The sequence below is a fragment of the Sabethes cyaneus genome, chromosome 2 (genome assembly GCF_943734655.1).
Source record: "Sabethes cyaneus chromosome 2, idSabCyanKW18_F2, whole genome shotgun sequence".
Taxonomy (NCBI): domain Eukaryota; kingdom Metazoa; phylum Arthropoda; class Insecta; order Diptera; family Culicidae; genus Sabethes; species Sabethes cyaneus.
Genome location: NC_071354.1, coordinates 143,389,579 through 143,411,594, shown reverse-complemented (window position 1 = coordinate 143,411,594; position 22,016 = coordinate 143,389,579). Strand labels below are relative to the sequence as shown.

At 39.4% G+C, this 22,016-nt stretch overlaps 1 protein-coding gene and 1 pseudogene across 3 annotated transcripts; one reads left to right on the top strand and one right to left on the bottom strand.

The window, feature by feature from the left end:
• Window positions 1-1,035: 1,035 nt before the first annotated feature.
• LOC128734851 (ribonucleoside-diphosphate reductase subunit M2) lies at window positions 1,036-5,204 on the bottom strand. 3 transcript variants are annotated; one of them, XM_053829227.1, is made up of 5 exons: window positions 5,075-5,204; window positions 2,636-2,863; window positions 2,294-2,574; window positions 1,683-2,130; window positions 1,036-1,623 (listed from the first exon to the last, which is right to left on the bottom strand). In XM_053829227.1, exons 1-5 carry the CDS (start codon window positions 5,144-5,146, stop codon window positions 1,471-1,473), a joined length of 1,182 nt encoding a protein of 393 aa, XP_053685202.1. In that variant the 5' UTR covers window positions 5,147-5,204; the 3' UTR covers window positions 1,036-1,470. The 3 variants fall into 3 exon arrangements, with proteins under 3 accessions (XP_053685202.1, XP_053685203.1, XP_053685204.1); XM_053829228.1 differs by lacking the exon at window positions 5,075-5,204 and adding an exon at window positions 2,924-3,039; XM_053829229.1 differs by lacking the exon at window positions 5,075-5,204 and adding an exon at window positions 2,940-2,980.
• Window positions 5,205-16,022: 10,818 nt separating this feature from the next.
• On the top strand, window positions 16,023-21,880 carry LOC128736116 (uncharacterized; annotated as a pseudogene).
• The last annotated feature ends 136 nt before the right edge of the window (window positions 21,881-22,016 follow it).

Sequence of the window (22,016 nt, the reverse complement as noted above, 5' to 3'; positions counted from 1 at the left end):
TTTGAACATACAAAGACTGGCTTGTTGTTGTTAGAGCAGCATCGTACCTCGAAACTAACCGGGCACAGTTAGCCAACACAACTTGGATATCTTCTTTGTTCAAGTGTTTGCATGCCCAGAAGTTGATAGCGATCACTATAAGTTGTTAGCTCCAACTGCAAGGTATAACGCCAAGGTAGGCATTTCCAGAGCAAAACCAACAAATTTTCGTTGCACAAATTCTATACAAACAATCCAGGTGCTCTGGTACGGATACCAAACAGCTGAACTGGGGTCACATTGCGATTCTCGTTTCGACTGATTTTTGTTCGTTTCGACCACGTTAAACGAATGGGCGAAACGAACCAAAATCACTCGAAACGAGAATCGCAATGTCACCATTGGTTTCGAGTATCGGTCGCACTAGAGTAGTATAGTGACTTAAGGCACAACGAATCCTCATTGGCTATTTCAAAAATGAAACCAAACTGTCAAAAATCAAGCCAAGTCATCGTAGTGACGGACGAGAACCATAAATACGGTAGCTATACGGACGTTTGCCATACGTAAAAATGTCATTATGGGCTCTATTCTGTAAGTCACGTCGAGCAACTCGGCTCGACTCAGTCACTGTCGAGTGTCGAGTGCAAGAAGAACGGGCAGCATAGCGGCTCAATGCACGACCAAAACAAAGCTAGCTCAGGCATCACTTGCTAACCGTTTAGTCACTAGCTTTTTGGCGGTGGACTCAGTCGAGTTACTCGACAAAATCGGGTCGCCTGTGACTTACATAATACCAAAAGTCGACTAGTCGAGCAAAGTGACACTCGACCTGACTTACAGAATAGGGCCCATGACGAATGTCAATGTATGCCAGCCAAAACAAGAAAATGATGTGTTGGCTCCCATCCTCCATCCAGAATAGAGCATGTTGGTGAATTCGGGCTCCGCCAACATATACGTCTGATTGTGGTAGAAGCTGCGAACCACGTTGAAGTTGCATCAAGTGCGTTGGTGTCGAAGGAAACAATATTGAATAAGAATGGTTTTCGTTCAAAACATGTATTTTTCATTATTCGGGCAATGATTTATATTTGTTCAGTCACTTTACAGTTGTGAACGTGAACGTTTCGTGACGTTCAAGATAGCCCAGTAGTCGTTATATCGCTTATTTTTGTAAACAAGTGGCTTGAATAATTTTAAAAACATATTGATCTCTATTTTAAAAAATATAGTCTATCGTCTATACAAATATAAGTGATTCCCTTAATGGGTCTTTTAGTCATTTTCTTCTTTTTTTTTCAATTAAAGACTTACATAAATTAATGTGGGAGCACCACAACGTCAAAGAACGCTATTGGATTTGCAGATCAAATACGATTGACCGTTATTAATACTAAGAGCTTGGCGAAATGGACCAGCCATGATCCTATCCAACCAAAACACACACACAAAAAAAGAAATAGGTACTAAGAGCTACTTGTGTTAGGCTTAGAACTCTGCATCCAGCGTGAACACATTGTCAAGACGATTAGCCATCACACCCCACTTTTGGTACTCTCCAACTTTCTTTTCGAAAAAGTTAGTCTTGCCCTCTAACGAGATAAACTCCATAAAACTAAACGGGTTCTTAGTATTGTAAATCTGAAAATAAAGAATAATAAAATGTACATATTTCTATCATGCAACCACTTAGCTCTTACCTTCTCGATTCCCAATTCCAGCAATAGCCGGTCAGCAACAAACTCTATATATTGCGACATTAAATCACAGTTCATGCCAAGCAAATCAACCGGCAATGCTTTCGTCAAAAACTCTTGCTCAATTACAACTGCCTCTCGAATAATTTCGATTACACGCTCCTGAGACGGCTTTTGTACAAGATATTTGAACATCAGACAAGCGAAGTCAGTGTGTAATCCCTCGTCTCTGGAAATCAATTCGTTGGAAAAAGTTAAACCGGGCATAAGACCACGCTTTTTCAACCAGAAGATAGAAGCAAAACTTCCACTGAAGAATATGCCCTCGACAGCCGCAAAAGCAACTATCCGTTCGCCGAAGTTGGCATGTTTGCTAGAAATCCAATTGAGTGCCCAGTCAGCTTTTCGCTTCACACATGGCAGGGTTTCGATTGCATTGAAGAGATAGTCTCTGTTAATGGGAATAGACAGAAAGAGGAAACAAATCAAAGCAGTGTACAATCAATTTCCAATGAAGACCAACAACCTTTGTTTAGGTTACTAGTACTATTATACAGGTACACTATATGAGTATCAATCAATATCAGGTCAATAATTATAGCTGTATTTCTTACCGTTCTTTAGGATCCCGGATGTAGGTATCAATCAATAATGAGTACATTTCACTGTGTACATTCTCCATAGCAATCTGGAACCCGTAGAAACAACGTGCCTCGGTAACCTGCACCTCTTGGCTGAACCGCTCTACCAAATTCTCATTGACAATACCATCGGAAGCAGCAAAAAAAGCTAGCACGTGCGAGATGAAATGTTTTTCGCTAGCTTTCAGTGTGTCCCAATCTTTCATGTCTTTGGACAGATCAACTTCCTCGACTGTCCAGAAAGATGCTTCAGCCTGATGGTTCGAAATTTTCTTAAGTATTACAACAGTAATAAATCAAAATGTATTATTTTACCTTTTTATACATCTTCCAGATATCATGATATTGAATCGGGAATATCACAAACCGTCGTGGATTCTCCCGAAGTAGTGGTTCAATGGAGGGATCAAACGAACTCTGTTCTATACTTTCTGCTGTTTCTATCGTGGTATGATCCTTAACGTCGGAAGAATCCGTTTTATTCTGAGACTCCATTGTTTGGAGTACATTGGTGCCGTTCTCGGTTAAAACTTTGCGGACATTCTGAAACGAAATCCATAAATGTAAAGGTTGTTTTACAAACCCAAATATGCAAAATTTAACGTAGCGTTTCATATACACTTGCACAATATTTATTCCATTTAATGTCAAACAACTGTGTGAAGAATCGAGAGCTCGAGAGCAAGATAAAACTTGCTGCTCTACCAATCTGTTTGCCAGTCATGAACAGTCATGTTATAGGTAGCAAAACAGCTGATTGCGTTTTTATTGTATTGTATTGTAGTGAAGCAGTAGATGTAATATAGCATGATAGAGAAACTGAAAATCAACTAAAATTAAACTCGTACTTCGACTTATGCGACGTACTGCTAACATTGTAGTAGAATTACTTAATTATTGGACAAGACATATTTGATCGTAAATTATGTCAAATGTTTCAATTAATTGATTATTACCGACAATTATTCGATACAATTTCCAGAAAATATTTAATTGCACTTCAAAGTATGCACTTGCCCCATTGGTCATCCCACATTCGCGCCTGCGCAAAGGCGCAAGTTCACGAGAAATTGAATGAACATGGGGAATACACATATAGGAATTTCACTCATACAATCATCCAGCATAGCCTGCATGGTCGAAAAGACTGTAAGCTCATCACAATAGTCACAATACGATCGTGTATTTTCTTGATTTGGTATCTTGCTCGACATCTGTTCCTTATAGGTGAACAAAAGCTTCATTCGACAAGTAGTTGGTGTCGCGGTAAAAATGATGATATTTTTATTTCAAGCTGTCAAAACACATAGAAAACTAAAATCATCAGAAGCGAATTTGAAGTTTTTCTAAAAATACGCACATTGGAATCAATCAAATGTTATGGTTGGGTTAGAAAATAACATATATACTTACTATACTTTTCATTTGCCTGCATTTTGTTTAAAACTATTAAAATTTTATTACATAATAAATGCTAAACAATAAGGACATTGATTCAGCATGCCTTGGATGAAATATTGTTATAATTTTGCTTAAAACCTTTAAATTTACCTTAAACAATTAAGTAGAACACTTTCATGAATATATCTGGATCTAAATTTTTCGGTCCCGCACCTATAAACATAACCATACACACCTAAACTAAATCCGGATATCAATTTACTTGTTCTAAGTACACATTTCATTTGCAACCACCAGTGCGCTAGCTAGTAAATAAGATTTCTAGCCCGCTGCAGAAAATTTAATGTTCACAATATTCATTTTACTGAGATTTTAATAAAAAATGTTTTGATTTGTATATCCGTCCAGCGAAAATTTGTAACTGATCATCATTTTCCTAGTTCGGACAGCCAAATGTAGGAGTCGCATGGGCTTCATTAGCTTTGCGTTTATCTGCCTATTGCAAATGGTAAATCAGGACTAAAATAGAACACGGTAGCACTGATACTGTTAATATTAGTACAGTAAAACATGGTTATTTTTAAAAATAAGAAATTATTCTTAACTGATACGATATGCTCTACCTGCTGCACACAATTTGTGTTGCATACCTGTATTCTACCCTGCAGCAATTTTACGAGTCCTATACGCAAATTCGTCTTTTAATAATTATCCTGTGCTTACTAAATACACTGAAACTATGCTTGCTCTATGTAAGCAAAGAGGGGTGCAATGGGAAGGCAATAGATAACGAGAAACTGATGGTTCAACGTTCAAATTGCTAAATAACATGTGTGGTAAACGCAGAAAATACCCACGCTAATAATTTTCACGTGGGACTCCAAATAAGTGGAAACTTCGCAATATAACATAGAATAATTAATTCTCAGGAACTCATTAAAAATGCATTATCATTTGACTCGGATTTTATATAGGTAGAATAATGGCGTGGCGAATAATGGATCCCGTTACGCGAATGCAGAAAATATTACTTGAACTATGTTATGTTTAATTCTTAAAGCTATATATTCAGCGTAAACGTCATATATTCATAAAAATAAATTACCTAAATCGCACGCGAGACCCCATTAACAGCCCAAAATAAGGAAAACGGTCATTTAGTGGTAAACGAACCCTGTTTCTGATGAAACGAAGTATTTCCGCTTTTAAGCAATATATCATAGTCAAGAATTAATATGCACTATTATCAATCGCCGTCATTTAAAATTTCATTTTTGTGCTTAAAATTAAACGTTCTATTGTTTCTAATACAAATGAATGTTAAACATCACGTGAAATATGTACCTCACTTACCTTAATAGTAATTTTTTCCATGTTTTCAGAAATATTTTCCTTTTCAACTAGATTTTCGTTTACCCACGACATGATTGGACTTTTTCTTAATAAAGTTACTCGAAAATTAAACTACTATTTTTAATACTTGTTGAGGTCCAGAAGTTAATACCCAAAAACAGGCAAGGCACAGTCGAAACTTCTCAAGCCAAGATCAAGATATGAAATGGCGCACCGTTGGCGGGCGGACAAATTTTCCCATTCGACAGGAAAAATACCGCGAAAATACATGAGCCCGCGTAAAACCGACAGAAACACGCAAACTATGCAAAGTATCAACTCTCTTTCGAAGGCGCTCTCCAAGTTGTTACTGCATCTTTTTGTACAATCGTTTTGTATTAGAACAACAAGGAAAAATATATTTTTGCTGTCATGTTTTGACAGTTCTTTACGGTATTTATTCGTATGTGCGAACTGCGCGAAATGTTCGAAATCTCTCGCGGCTCTCGCTCTGAGAGCTCTCGCTAAAGTGGAACACGCAGACGCAGCCCATTAGCGAAAGAAAGTGCTGGCATTCAAGGGGTTTCCAGTCAGTAATCAGAAATTACTTTCACACATTTGAGTAAGGGTTGATTTTCCTATGCTGGTCCAGCAAAAAGTAACTCTCACTCGTTTTGTTTACATTTGCGACATTCGCCCTTTTGTTAATTCTATCTAGAATTTGATTCCCGTTGAAATGTCGTAATGTGGCAAGGAACCAAGGGTGAGTCGCTGAGAACACTGTGGTAGACACAGCTAACTGGCACCTCTATCTCATTTGCTTTGCGTTGACGAGAGCTAACATCAGGCGGGCTCAGGAGTCGTGGGCCCCACTGCAGCTGAAGAGCTAACTTGCGTGAAGAGTGGCGAATATCAGAGAACAGATTAACAGGCTCGAAGGAAGTACAGCAAAGTTTCGTTAATTGGTGGTTCGTTAATTGGGCGGTTCGTTAATTGGGTGTTCGCTAATTGTATGTGACAACTTGAATGTCAAAATTGTATGGAATTTTCGAGTTTAGAAATTTCTAACAACTGTCAGTCGGCCCGATTAGCGAATCAGCTAGAGTGCAGTCGGGTCCCAATTAACGAATTCAGGCTGTAATCGATTTTTTGTGTGTAAAATCTGTCGGTAGCGCCCTCCAGAAATAGTTTGCCAAACGCATCAAAAAACATCCATGTACCTTTATCAATATTTCTTTGTGCTGTAGTTACATAGCAGCGATGGCAGCGACATCAAGATTTAGTTTGCCACTTACTGCTCGAGGGGTGCTCTATTGAAGGATTACTCGTAGATTACATAAAAACCACAGAGAACAGACTACCCAAGGGGTTTCCAGTAAGAGGTATAAGTGCGTAGTAATCAGAGATTACTTTTGTAATCATTTACGAATTAATTAAGTAATCAATGGTAATCAGATAGTAATCAATGATAATCTTAAGTAATCATTGGTAATCATGATTAATTTATAGTAATCACAAAAGATTGATTACTGGTAATCAGAGGTAATCTGTAAAGTAATCAAAACTAACTTTTATGAAAGGTGCGTAGTAATCATTGCTGTTGGAAACCCCTTGAGACTACCAGGTAATTGACAAAAAGTGTGTAAAAGGTTTTTATGTAATCTACGAGTAATCCTTCAATAGAGCACCCCTCGAGCAGTAAGTGGCAAACTAAATCTTGATGTCGCTGCCATCGCTGCTATGTAACTCCTGCACAAAGAAATATTGATAAAGGTACATGGATATTTTTTGATGCGTTTGGCAAACTATTTCTGGAGGGCGCTACCGACAGATTTTACACACAAAAAATCGATTACTTCCTTTGAGCCTGTTAATCTTTCTCTGTGTAAAAACCTTTTACACACTTTTTGTCAATTACCTGGTAGTCTGTTCTCTGTGAGTTTACTTTTGGAACAAACTGGAGGCGGAGTATAGAACCATAAACATCAACATTCTAAATGTACTTAAAAAGCAAAACCTATGCAGCTAGTCACTATCTCATTTAACCATCGAGGGAATTCAAATCATAGAGGAAGACATGCGGATCATGGCGGAGAGCTTGCATAGTGCTGCTGCAGCTGGCGGAACTCCCCTACATGAAATTTATGGGCAGACTTATGCTGGAAATCCAGAAAATTTCCGTTTCCTTAGAGGAGAGGTGTGTCTCCTCGACTTAGCCGAGGTGATGAAGAGGAAAGGCATCAAGTACCTACTTCCTCAACAACAAGCTGAAACAACAATCTATCCAGCTTTTTACGAGCCATAATGGCGGACGCGTTCGTAATATTTGAACAGCATTTTTGACATTTCCCTAATATATCGCACGTTTTCTTTCCATACATTCCTTTAGTTTTACCGTGAACACGCGGAAAGAAAACGTGCGATGTATTAGGGAAATGTCAAAAATGCTGTTCAAATATTACGAACACGTCCGCCATTATGGCTCGTAAAAAGCTGGATAAGTATCGAGATGTACGACGAAGATGCTGAAGAGCACTCCCGCGCACTGTGTGAAAAAATAATGCTACACCACAGAAAACAGATTAACAGGCTCGAAGGAAGTAATCGATTTTTTGTGTGTAAAATCTGTCGGTAGCGCCCTCCAGAAATAGTTTGCCAAACGCATCAAAAAATATCCATGTATTGTCAATTGCAAGGAAAATTGTACCATCTGAAGTGCGATATCGCTCATAAAAGTGCTATTTTGCATTAAATCGTGTCGGTATCTTCAGCGCACTTTTTCGTTCCGATCTTCCAAGCAATAAGTGCGCCAAAGATACAGAAACGATTTAATGCAAAATAGCACTTTTATGAGCGATATCGCACTTTGGATGGTACAATTTTCCTTGCAAATGACAATACCTTTATCAATATTTCTTTGTGCTGGAGTTACATAGCAGCGACGGCAGCGACATCAACAATTAGTTTGCCACTTACTGCTCGAGGGGTTGTCTATTGAAGGATTACTCGTAGATTACATAAAAACCTTTGTTCCGGATCGTCGTTAGGGGGCCGATTACCAACGGGACTGGACGTCTTCACACTAAAATAAAACGCTAGATTTATCTTACGGCAACCATCCGCCAACAGCGGTGGTTGCTAGTGCACTGTATTGATTGCTATTTATTATTCGCCTTTTATACACTTGCGGTAGATTTATTACATGGTCAGAATAAGCCTTTGTGCATCACGTTCAGTTGAACGGACAATAGCGTTTTGTGACTAGCTTCGGCTGGACAATAGACGCTAACTGCGATGGATTACAATGCGGCTTTCTGCCGCAACAACCTTTTACACACTTTTTGTCAATTACCTGGTAGTCTGTTCTCTGTGGCTACACTTCTCTTCGCAGCAAGTATTGCGGTTATTTACATAAATTTTCATCCTGTTGCGGCGGTAGCCCGCATCGTCAATCACCGCAATGAGAACAAGGAAAGGTGGCCAAATATTTTTTGGTTTATATGTGCAATTGTTACTGATGCTTTAGCAACTAAAACTACATAAAAAAATGTCTTTTAGCATCTTACATTCAAAAATATGTATTATATAAATTCATTGAATATCATAAGTATAAAAATATGTGTAAATATAGTAACAAAATTTAAGAAGTACGGAATGGGGTTGCAATATCTAAACAATAGAAATTAATCTATTTGTATGGCAGCTCTGGACAAAAGCACATCCTTCAATATTTGGCGAGGTCAGCATTGGGCGATAATGTATCGATATAACTGGTACCGATATTCGTGGATGAAATCTCGATAGTTTTTTTTCGAAATAGTTAATTGCGGCATGCATATAACAGCTTTGTAAATGTTAACACGTTATAGGCGAATTCGAGCAAAACTAAGAGCAACCGTTCGCTACCTGGTTGTGATTATTGGAACTACAAAAAAAGTGCAATTCCCAAAACGCTTGCTGGCACCTATATGGAACTCGACTTTAAATGTAATATTTTATTGAATTACCAACAGTGGGAATGATGAAAATGGATAATAAAGGTAAGAAAAAGCATTACCTTTCATTTGATATATATTGTTCCTGCTTCGGGAGATTATTAGAGCTTCGCAAGTGTATTTATGGTTACGAACTGATAGGTTATATCTTTGGTTCTTGACGCAGATGATGCTAATCAAGAAAATTAATCCGTTAGCATTTGAAAACACATTGGAAAACGCTGAAGACTGAAAATAATTGGTGATTCTCTATCCAGGATATGTAAACTTTACAGCTGACTCTATGTACTTTTGTTTCATGCGGTACAAAATCAAACATTAACATTTTTCTGCCATAAAGTTAATTAATTCGAATATTTTCACTTACCTTAACGTAGATAAACAAATTTCTTCCAATATTTTGCTATCTAAAATCCTGACAATTGAAAGGGTTAATCAAAAACTGCATTTTATTTCAGTTTTTTTCAAAAATGTATGGAGTTTGACAGCGATTTAACTTTTCATCACTTTTTTTATACAGCGCCTCTAAGCGGGCGATAGCTTGTCAAAAACGCCTATTAAACAAGTCAAACGGAGTGTTATAAAACAAATGTAAAATGCAGATCGTCACGTGATGCGAGCATTTTTGCTGATTATGCTCTCAGCTGAGTATACCTATCGATATGTGAAAAATATCGATATTCAATTAACGAAAATTCGTCAGCTTCGCTCAATACAGAATTATTTTGACAGCTTACTATGAACTTTCCGAGAATGAAAAGATTTCTTGCAAAGCACAATATTGCAGATTGCAAGAAAAATCCTCACATCGCGGTTATCTTGACTGTTGAACCAAACCATCAAAAGATCACCGCAGAGCAGATTTCTGCAATTTAATACATGAATATTTACTAAATCAATAGTTTTTCATCAAAACCTTGCTACAAAACTGTTATTTTGTAGAACTGCAAACCACAGAGAACAGACTACCAGGTAATTGACAAAAAGTGTGTAAAAGGTTTTTATGTAATCTACGAGTAATCCTTCAATAGACAACCCCTCGAGCAGTAAGTGGCCAACTAATTGTTGATGTCGCTGCCGTCGCTGCTATTGCTGTTGCAGTTGAAAACTGTAATAATCGACTCGCGACATTCGGTTTCATTCTTGTTCTGTGTGTCGCAACTACGTCGCACGTGGTGCGCTGTATAGCGCATTAATGTGCGATCACAGCGCACCACGTGCGACGTAGTTGCGACACACAGGACAAGAATAAAAGCGAATGTCGCGAGTCGATTATTACGGTTTTCAACTGCAACAGCAATATATGTAACTCCAGCACAAAGAAATATTGATAAAGGTACATGGATATTTTTTGATGCGTTTGGCAAACTATTTCTGGAGGGCGCTACCGACAGATTTTACACACAAAAAATCGATTACTTCCTTCGAGCCTGTTAATCTGTTTTCTGTGTGCAAACCATAAAACCTAATATTGCGTTTATCTCGCGGTTATCTCCTGAGCGCGTTATCACCGCCGCAGCATGCGGATTTTTTGGGCTTCAAATGGTGAGTTGACTACCTGGAAGGAGCGTCAAACACAGCTCTGGTCCTCACAAGCTCCCGCCTCACGCCTCCACGAGTCATATGATACCAAATGCGGCGTAGCCTGGGCAATGTTGTCAATCTGACAATAGCGAAGTGAGGAGGTGCGACGCGAATACTGGCGCGGTAACCATAGCATGGCGGTAGAGGAAATACTTCGTCAAACACGAGCGTCTGTCCACCAAGGAGGTGCGGCTCAAACAGCGTCTGTTCTCCATGTTAGGGGCGGCTAATTATTATACTCGTCCTTATGCCAGCAGGGACTCTAAACAGTGCTGTGCACGATGGTCCTCCGGCGAGACAGGGGGTTAGGGGCAGGCCCAACAAGCCGCCCTGGAAAACTAAAAGTTACCAACAACGAAGAAGAAAATAGGGATCGGAACAATCGGCGTCGACCCACGCGACGAAATAAGGACTACGATTGGAAACTCGGGACATGGAATTGCAAATCGCTCGGCTTCCCGGGTTGCAATAGGATAATATATGATGAATTACATCCCCGAAACTTCGAAGTCGTAGTACTGCAGGAACTTTGCTGGACAGGACAGAAGGTATGGAAAAGCGGGCATCGAGCGGCTACTTTCTACCAGAGCTGTGGCACCACCAACGAGCTGGGAACCGGCTTTATAGTACTGGGAAAGATGCGCCAGCGTGTGATTGGTTGGCAACCGATCAACGCAAGGATGTGCAAGTTGAGGATTAAGGGCCGTTTCTTCAATTACAGTATCATCAATGTGCATTGCCCACACGAAGGGAGACCCGATGATGAGAAGGAGGCGTTCTATGCGCAGCTGGAGCAGGTGTATGATGGCTGTCCGCGACGGGACGTGAAAATCGTCATCGGTGACATGAACGCGCAGGTAGGACGCGAAGCTATATATAGACCGGTAATCGGGCCAAACAGCCTGCATGCCGCAACGAACGACAACGGCCAACGATGCGTAAATTTTGCAGCCTCCCGCGGAATGGTAGTCCGAAGTACCTTCCCAAGTAACACTTGCAACATGTTTATTAGAAAAATATTCAGAAAACAGTTGCATTTAAATTATAAATAAGTTTCATGGAAAACAAGATGTTATAAAAATGTTTTATTTCTAACGCCGATGTTTTCAGCCAGAATGACAGGTTAAAGTTGCATTTCGGTTGTAAAGCTAAGTTTTTATTGAACATTTAGAACTGAGTATTCGCGACTACGAAAGTAAAAGAGATTTCTAAGCCTGTTCGCACTCACACGAAATCCCATGCCGAATTGTCAAAACTTACGTGAAAACAAAAGCAAAAATACTTCCTTCTCTTTTTTCTCACACAAAAATCAAACCAATATCAGCAACTTCGTAGTGGCGGATTGCCGGCATTGAACAGCGGCGAAGCGATGACAATGAGTACAGCACAGATCCATAACTTTGACACATTTTCGCAACATTGCAATATTTTATTGAGCTTAAATGCTCCAATTTATGAGTATTCTGGGTATTTTTTAGCGCAATTTAAGTTCTTTCACAAATAAAAATTAACTGTGAATCAGTTGTAAGTTAACGCGAAACAAAATGCATACAGTAAAGCTTTTTATTGGTTTCGAATTTTTCGGTTATCGGTGTGCTCATTTGAACGCAATCTTGTATAAACATGGCCGATGACTGCGCCAAAATATAATGTAATAGATCATTATTTTTCTGTCGTAGAATGATTTTATATATACAAGGGACATATAACATAATTAATATAAAATATCCCACCGGTTTTCAAAGAGATTAGCATGTTTTGTGAGATTGTCAAAAAATGATATTTATTTCGATTCCACTCAACTTTTGCTTATAAAAGTAAATCTTGAGCGCATCAATTTTTCGGAAGTAGAATGGCAAAGTTCACGATAAATTTAAAATTGCACTTTAGTTTGGGTTATTTGAAGGCTACAATGTTGCTTTGAGTGATTGATGAATTACCGAAATATAATTTTAGCCATTTTATCTTGCGAAAATTGTCTGTCATTATTTGCTTGTAAATGTAAATATAACTTCAGGGAAATATCAGAAAAAAAATTCCTGTCAACAGCGCGATTAAGCTTTTCAGTTGGTAGTACAAAAACCATGCAACGCATAAGCGTCACTTTGAAATATTTCACAAACATGTTATATTTTAGCTCGTTTCTTGCGCTGTTTCAGTGTTAATCCGGTCGTAATTAAGTATGTGGAAACGAAAGGTTAGCAATTCGATTTGTTTTAAATCCGTTGTCAATTCTTATTTAAAACCAAGTGTGTTACTTGGGTTCTTCCCCCGCAAAGATATCCACAAGGCCACCTGGAGATCACCAGACCAACGAATAGAAAACCAAATTGACCATATTCTAATCGACGGTAAATTCTTCTCTGATGTTATAAACGTTCGCACCTACCGCAGTGCGAATATAGATTCGGATCATTTCCTAGTTGCAGTTTGCATGCGCTCAAAACTCTCGACGGTGCATAACACGCGTCGAAGTCGTACGCCGCGACCCAACATCGAGCAGCTACGAGTCACCGGAGTTGCCCAGGAATACGCGCGGCATTTGGAAGCAGCGCTACCAACGGAAGAGCAACTTGGCGCAGCAACTCTTGAAGATGGTTGGAAAGGCATTAAGACCGCCATCGGTAGCACTGCACTAGCGGCACTAGGTACAATGAATCCGAACCGAAGAAACGATTGGTTCGACGGCGAATGCGAGCAATTAGTGCAGGAGAAGAATGCAGCACGTGCGAGGATGCTGCAACACCGTACGAGGGCGAATGTGGATCGATATAAACAAGCACGGAACAGGCAAAACTCGGTCTTCCGGAGGAAAAAGCGCCAACAGGAAGATCGGGATCGCAAGGCGATGGAAGAACTGTACCGTGCTAACGATAAACGGAGGTTCTACGAGAAGTTAAACCGCTCGCGCAAAGGCCATGTGCCGCAGGCCGATATGTGTCGAGACTCAGACGGTAATCTTCTCACGAACGAAGGTGAGGTGATCGAGAGGTGGAAGCAGTATTATGACGAGCACCTTAACAGCGATGTAGCTGAACATGGAGGTGACGATATGGCAATAGATCTTGGAGCACGTGCAGAAGACGACAGAATACCAGCCCCTGACCTCCAGGAGGTAGCAGAAGAGATCGGTCGGCTGAAGAACAATAAAGCGGCTGGGGCTGATCAGCTACCCGGCGAGCTGCTGAAATACGGTGGTGACGCACTGGCTAGAGCGCTGCACTGGGTCATTGTCAAGATTTGGGAGGATGAGCTACTACCGGAGGAGTGGACGGAAGGCATCGTGTGTCCGATCTACAAAAAGGGCGAAAGTTGGATTGTTGCAACTACCGCGCAATCACACTGTTGAACGCCGCCTACAAGGTACTCTCCCAACTTTTATGTCGTCGACTATCACCATTTGCAAAGGAGTTCGTGGGGCAATATCAAGCGGGATTCATGGGTGCCCGTGCCACCACGGACCAGATTTTCGCACTTCGGCAAGTGTTGCAGAAATGTCGCGAATACAACGTGCCCACGCATCATTTATTCATCGACTTCAAATCGGCGTACGACACGATCGATCGAGATCAGCTATGGCAGATTATGCACTACTACGGATTTCCGGATAAACTAACGCGGTTGGTCAAGGCGACGATGGATCGAGTAATGTGTGTTGTTCGAGTATCAGGGGCAGTCTCGAGTCCCTTTGGATCTCCAAGAGGGTTACGGCAAGGTGATGGGCTTTCATGTTTGCTGTTAAACATCGCTTTGGAGGGTGTGATAAGAAGAGCGGGTATAGACACGAGTGGCACGATATTCACGAAGTCCGTCCAGCTTCTTGGTTTCGCTGACGACGTTGACATCATTACACGTACCTTTGAGAGGATGGCGGAAACGTACATCGGACTGAAAGCTGAAGCCAAACGGATAGGACTTGTCATTAATGTATCGAAAACAAAATACATGAAAGGAAGAGGTTCTAAAGAAGTGAATGCTGACCTCCCTCCCCGGATTCATTTAGACGGTGATGAAATCGAGGTGGTAGAAGAGTTCGTGTATCTGGGCTCACTGGTTACCGCAGACAACGTCACCAGCAGAGAAATACAAAGACGCATTATGGCAGGAAATCGTGCCTACTTTGGACTCCGTAGGACGCTGCGATCGAACAAAATTCGCCACCGCACGAAGTTAACAATCTACAAGACGCTGATTAGACCGGTAGTCCTTTACGGCCATGAGACATGGACTATGCTCGCGCCCTTAGTGTTTTCGACCGGAAGGTGTTGCGCACCATCTACGGCGGAGTGCAGATGGAAGACGGAACGTGGAGGAGGCGAATGAACCATGAATTGCATCAGCTGCTTAGGGAACCACCCATCGCTGCCACCGCAAAAATCGGTCGCCTGCGATGGGCTGGACATGTCGTGAGGATGTCGGACGACTGCCCGGTTAAAAAAGTTCTCAATAACGATCCGACTGGAACGAGACGGCGGGGCGCGCAGCGAGCAAGATGGATCGATCAAGTGGAAGGCGACCTGCGGACCCTACGTAGACTACGTGGCTGGCGAATTGCGGTCATGGACCGAGTAGAATGGAGACGACTTCTTCGTACAGCAGAGGAAACCACGGCCTGGAGCTGATTAAGTAAGTAAGTAAGCATGCGGATTTTTCATAACCGCCGCAATATAATATTCGAAATGATATTCGTTTACATCATACATTCTCAATATCTTCAACCAGGGGTATAACGGATACAAGCTACGATGAATTGCTGGAGCAGTTTAAAACTATTGAAATCAAAGTATTATCAATTTCCCACCCTTTCGTACGCGATGAATTATAACCGTCGCGGGCGAAACCGTCGCCAGAATCGTCGCGGGGGCAAATATCGTTTATTTTGTCAAGTAAATCAATAGCTTACGTGCTAGACAAGCATAATATATACTTATAACTTACATACAGCCAAGCAAATTCTCTCTGCGACGATTTCAAGCTATCAAAAAGGTGAGCAGCGCGTTTTGTTACCAAAGAAACGGACAATATTTGCTAATGACAGTGGAAAAGTTCGAGCAGAGGTTCTGTGTCCTATTTGTCAAAAGACAGGAAAAAGATCGAAGCTGCCATTTTCCATGGACGAAAGAAACAACTGGCACATCTATAGCTTAACCAGGCACAGCAACACAATGCATTTTCATATGCCAGCATGTTCATCGCATAAACGACGTGGAACAAATGTTCCAATAGTGACATCAGGTGTTCAGATCAGAAATCAGATTCCTGATGCAGCACGCTTCAGAGATCTCAACGTTACATTAACAACAGAAAACGATTTTGCTAATACTGCCTCATTTAACGATTTACATTCCACCCCTTGGGATCCATTGAGCTCGAGTTTGGCTGAGAATGAGATGTCGAATATTTCCAGCGATGTCAGAGAAGAACAATCAGACCAAGAGGTGGAATCGATGGAAGAAGAAAGAATTGATGAGGAACTTGGAAAATTCTTCCGAGTGCGTCACCAAGGAATCCATGTAAGAGAAACGAATTCAATACCCAGATAACACAAAATTGTAATAGAAAGTTCACATTAAATCGTTTTCATGCAAGTTTTCATGTCAATTTCACATTGGAATTGTATAATGATTAGAGTATGTCAAATCGAAGTGAACAATAAGTTGTTTTGCAATCGCGCGTGTCTTCATATACAATTCATGACTGTGAATTATAAAGCAGGATAGACAATTGCAATATTTGATTATATCTATATCATATATTCAGGAGTATTTAGTTACGTGTTATAAAAACTGCGCAAAATAGAATTACAAATAGTTGTCAAAATTTTCGCACGTATATCGCCTCCACTTTGGTACATATATGCTCTTATATGGCGTGAAATATAACTTTTTCGTTCAGATATGATTTCGTATACATACCTCAGTTGCAATCGAGATATACAAACCAAATGGTTTACTGGGTAGCAGGTCAAGATCTGTCATTGACATATTTAAAATAGAGAAAAGCTTGAAAAAACCATATTTGAATAAATTTGTTTCTTTTTGTTACAGTAAAAATTCAGCTTTACTCAATGTTCAAATAAATATAGACAAACGAATTGGGTTGTTTAATGCATGATAAATGGCTCATTTAGACACATTTATTCAAGAAGAACACTCCCAGCAACATATAACAAAATTTATTTTTGCATTTAAATTGCCTACGGTTTCGACATCATAAAAAATATTATTTTAAATTTTGATTAAAAGACACTTGCGTTTATAAAGAGACGTTCGTGAGTTACGTTAAGAAACATGCATAAGACACGTAAGATGATTTCAACAGAGACATTATTTCATCATAGTGACAACAAAAAATGTCAAAAGCTTTCGCAAACGCGGCGGATTATAGTTGATGTTGAATGTAAGGTTGTCACAAACTATCAGGCAATCAAGCAACGAATGTCGCGAATGGTTTTTCGTTGGCATGTAGTCTTAAATATTGATCTGACATATCAAACATTAAAAAAAAATTTTTTTTGACGTTTATACAATAACAAAAACAAAATTATTTATGTTTTATTATTTTTTATGCCAATCTGCATCATATGCCATGAAAATTTATATACCGTTAAACAACCCAATTCAGCTTCAAAGAACTTATGGGGTACGCTATTCGGAATATGAACTCGATGTTGCAGCTTATATATTGTTAACGTCGGGAATAAGCGCTTACAAGTTCAAAAGGGCCAATATGCATCTTCCCTGTCTCACAAGCGTCCAACGTCATATATCCTGACATACTTATATCACAGAGAACAGACTACCATCAGGTAATTGACAAAAAGTGTGTAAAAGGTTTTTATGTAATCGACGAGTAATCCTTCAATAGACAACCCCTCGAGCAGTAAGTGGCCAACTAATTGTTGATGTCGCTGCCGTCGCTGCTATGTAACTCCAGCACAAAGAAATATTGATAAAGGTACATGGATATTTTTTGATGCGTTTGGCAAACTATTTCTGGAGGGCGCTACCGACAGATTTTACACACAAAAAATCAATTACTTCCTTCGAGCCTGTTAATCTGTTTTCTGTGCTTATATTACGAGAGAAGGCATTCTAATGGTTGATTCATTAGTTAAATATTTGACTGCTAACAATTTCCCAAAAGTGGTTGCATTAAGCGAGGACGGCACTTCCCTTTCTCCCAATCCAGAGTATTCCCCTCGAACTGATTCTATTCGAGGCCTTGTTGCACCTTTCGACAGTAAAGGGATACCACTGCTTGACATTTTCAAAGCTTCTTCAGCGGAAAAAATGATCAATGATCTGAAAAAGTATACGGTTGGCGAATATTTATATGTTGTTACGGCCACCCCGATGGCCGTTGGCGCCAGGCTTGTTATTTCCTCACTCATTGTGCAAAAAGAGCAACTTTTTTTGTTCAACACAATGAGCAGAACTGCTTTCAGAAATGAGAAATAAATCCACACAATGAGAAACAGACTAAACATAATGAGAAAAACTGACGGGCAGAAAAACTTCTTAATGCGCTCTTTAAATGAGCAAGTTTCGGTTTTGCACCCGGTCCTCTCGGTAGCTACAGCAGTAAACGTGAAAACAAAACAACCGGTGCGCGTACAGCAACTATAGACTCAGAGGCGTCAAGACAATCAAAAGTCGTTAAATTTTGAATCTTAGCGGAGAATTGCCTTTGTTTATAATGGGACTTTCCTGTTGGTGCGCGTCAAGAAGCAAATGTATGGGAATTCAAATGTTGCCATATCTAAATAACATTTTTCGCACTGTTGCCGTTGTGACATGCCTAACCATATGAGGCAGTTGCGTTCACGGGCAGCCAAACTCAACTGAATATACTAAATGTAAGAATCATGATTCAACTGCATTAATAGATTAATATTTTTCTGATGGCAATGACCGCTACTGTCAATCGTCGTTTTTTCTCAACGCATGTTAAAACCACAGAAAACAGATTAACACCCAGGTAACCAATAAGCATTAAAATAAGCAGTAAATCAGCCATTTATTAGCATCCCTGGCGTTTTATACTGCAGGTTGTTGGTTATCAGCTTTTTGACTGCATAACTGTTGTAAATTGTCATCCACAATTCTATTTAAATTCTTCTTGTTGGTAACTAGCTAGAAATAAGCAATGTCAGCACTATAAGAGGGCTACCAGTAAAGTAGCCGCATATTTTGCCAAAATAGCATTTAAGTAGCATTTAAGGCAACTTAAATACTTATTGACTTGCTTTTAAATTGCATTGGAAATGCTTATTGGTTACCTGGGCAGGCTCGAAGGAAGTAATCGATTTTTTGTGTGTAAAATCTGTCGGTAGCGCCCTCCAGAAATAGTTTGCCAAACGCATCAAAAAATATCCATGTACCTTTATCAATATTTCTTTGTGCTGGAGTTACATAGCAGCGACGGCAGCGACATCAACAATTAGTTTGCCACTTACTGCTCGAGGGGTTGTCTATTGAAGGATTACTCGTAGATTACATAAAAACCTTTTACACACTTTTTGTCAATTACCTGGTAGTCTGTTCTCTGTGTTAAAACTACCCGTAGTTGTCATACGTCAGCGCATCGCATCAACGTATTCAAAGTGTATTAACATTCTCCTCAATGAGTAGCACAGTGTGCGGTTGCTCATACAACTGCGTTCAGCAAGAAAGAGCACAGTTAAAATGAAACGGAGCAGAATAAATCGCGTTGAAGACTGAGCACAGTTTGAATTTTTCTCTTCTCTTTTTTTCTTCTGAGGAGGTGCCATCCCTGGTTGGCGCATCTCCTTTCTGTTTGTTATACATGTGCAGTAACAACAAATTTACACATCTTCAAGTTAAACAGCGGTGGGAACATGTAGAAGCTAAACTGGAAAAAGCTGGAGTAAAAGTTGTATGTCATGCATCCGATGGAGATCCGCGTCTTTTGCATGCCATGAAAGAACGAACTCCCCAAGCAACCAAAAGTTCCGATAAAAGTGGATTTTTTAGCTTAATCAGCTATCCAAATTATCATGAATAGAATTCTATTCAGCTTAATTTTTAAGCAACTAACCCTACTTTCAAGTTTCAAGTATAGGAATGCTAAGCAACTTTAAAGAGAACTAGAAAGTTCACAAAAAGTTTGCTTAGGTCGCTGCATAGAACGCTGTTCAGCTCGAAAAAAAACTTCGATAATCTCAAAATTAAAAAGTAATTTTCCACTTTTCCGCCTTTTCGGTGTCTGCGTCGAAGTTTCGCTTCAATTTCAAACTTTCAAATCGCATAGTAAACTTTCAAGTCGCATATTGAACTTTCAAGTCGCATGCTGAACCCTCCCCAGTAAACCATTTGGTTTGTATATCTCGATTGCAACTGAGATATACGAAATCATATCTGAACGAAAAAGTTATATTTCACGCCATATAAGAACATATATGTACCAAAGTGGAGGCGATATACGTGCGAAAATGTTGACAATTATTTGTAATTCTATTTTGCGTAGTTTTTATAACACGCAACTAAATACTCCTGAATATATGATTAAGATATAATCAAATATTGCAATCGTCTATACTGCTTTATAATTCACAGTCATGAATTGTATATGAAGACACGCACGACTGCAAAACAACTTATTGTTCACTTCGATTTGACATACTCTAATCATTATACAATTCCAATGTCAAATTGACATGAAAACGATTTAATGTGAACTTTCTATTACGATTTTGTGTTATCTGGGTCAAGTTGCATGATGAACTTTCAAGTTGATACAAATAAGTAGAATCAATATATATAGAATGCCAGTGTCGCTGCAGTGCTCGTGGTAAACATCACACACTTGAAAATTACGTATTTACATTGTATGCGCATATGTGTGAGTGATCGATTCGAAACGGGAATCTGATTGTCAAACTAAAAAGGGAACCCAATAAAAAATCCTTCTGCTTTTCCGTAAATCACCCGATTTGGTCATTTTGGGGTATTTCGTCGGCAGGAAAATTTTCTATTGGCCAATTTGACAATGTAGTTCCCGTATCCAAGACACGAACCAGTAACATGTTTGTCACCAAAATATCCATGAAACACTAGCGACACTGGCATTCTATATATATATAGATTATACTTACAAATACTAACGGTACTCTATTAGGAATCAAGTTCGGTTTGGAAATGTAGAATCATGTTGTTTCAGCAAGAAAGTCCTGCGGAACTAAATTTGAACCAAATATGAACTTCCGAGTTCATTCCTTAAGTGAAATCCGAACTTTTAGTTGCTTGGGTCATCTTCCTCACCCGGCTGCAAGCATGTTATATGGATGTTACTTTATAGCGAATATAAATGATGACGTTGTTTGCATTCAAGATACGATACAGTCAAATCACAGAGAACAGACTACCAGATAATTGACAAAAAGTGTGTAAAAGGTTTTTCTGTAATCTACGAGTAATCCTTCAATAGAGCACCCCTCGAGCAGTAACTGGCAAACTAAATCTTGATGTCGCTGCCATCGCTGGTATGTACCTCCAGCACAAAGAAATATTAATAAAGGTACATGGATATATTTTTAAGCGTTTGGCAAACTATTTCTGGAGGGCGCTACCGACAGATTTTACACACAAAAAATCGATTACTTCCTTCGAGCCTGTTAATCTGTTCTCTGTGGTCAAATTTCGTTAATTGCACTAAGGTTATCGCCGATTTTTACAAAAACTTTTATCAATTGGTCTGTGTTGTTATAGGTAACAGTTCAAGAGTTGTTTATTTTAGCTATTGGCTTTATCAGATCAACGCGATTTAGTAAAGTTCTTCTCAAAATCGGCGATAACCTTAGTGCAATTAACGAAATTTGACTGTACATCTCGTAAACAAGTTTCGGCATGCTTTGCTAAATCCTAAAAAGTACATGGCTATAGGTAAAAATTGGAGCAATGTAACCGTACACTGCTTTTTTTTAATATTTTGCAAACTTTCAGGAAAATGCGATGTTTCAGTTGAATGTATAAAGCAGATTATTGAGCATGGAGATAAAGCTATACACAAGATGAATCCGTTAGACTTGAACCCGGCTGACAAAATGAAATTCGACCCAACGTTAAAAATGCTAGCACTAGATTTGATCGAACACTTGGTTGAAGTAGTGCCAGATTGTATTGGTACTGTTGTGTATTTAAAAGTAATGCGATTGATATACATATCGTTTGTCGAGGAGAAAATTTCATCAGCAGAACGGATTTTTGCAATATGGTTTGTTAAGTAAACTTGAATCACAGAGAACAGACTACCATGTAATCGACAAAAAGTGTGTAAAAGGTTTTTATGTAATCTACGAGTAATTCTTCAATAGAGCACCCCTCGAGCAGTAAGTGGTAAACTAAATCTTGATGTCGCTGCCA

Bases quoted from the DNA above. Each gene is read 5' to 3' on its own strand.
- LOC128734851 (XM_053829227.1), bottom strand. From the start codon at position 5,146: ATGTCGTGGGTAAACGAAAATCTAGTTGAAAAGGAAAATATTTCTGAA. The intron at 2,864-5,074 runs GTAAGTGAGGTA...ATTTCGTTTCAG, and splicing joins TGGAAAAAATTACTATTAAG to AATGTCCGCAAAGTTTTAAC. The intron at 1,624-1,682 runs GTAAGAGCTAAG...CTTTATTTTCAG, and splicing joins TGGAATTGGGAATCGAGAAG to ATTTACAATACTAAGAACCC.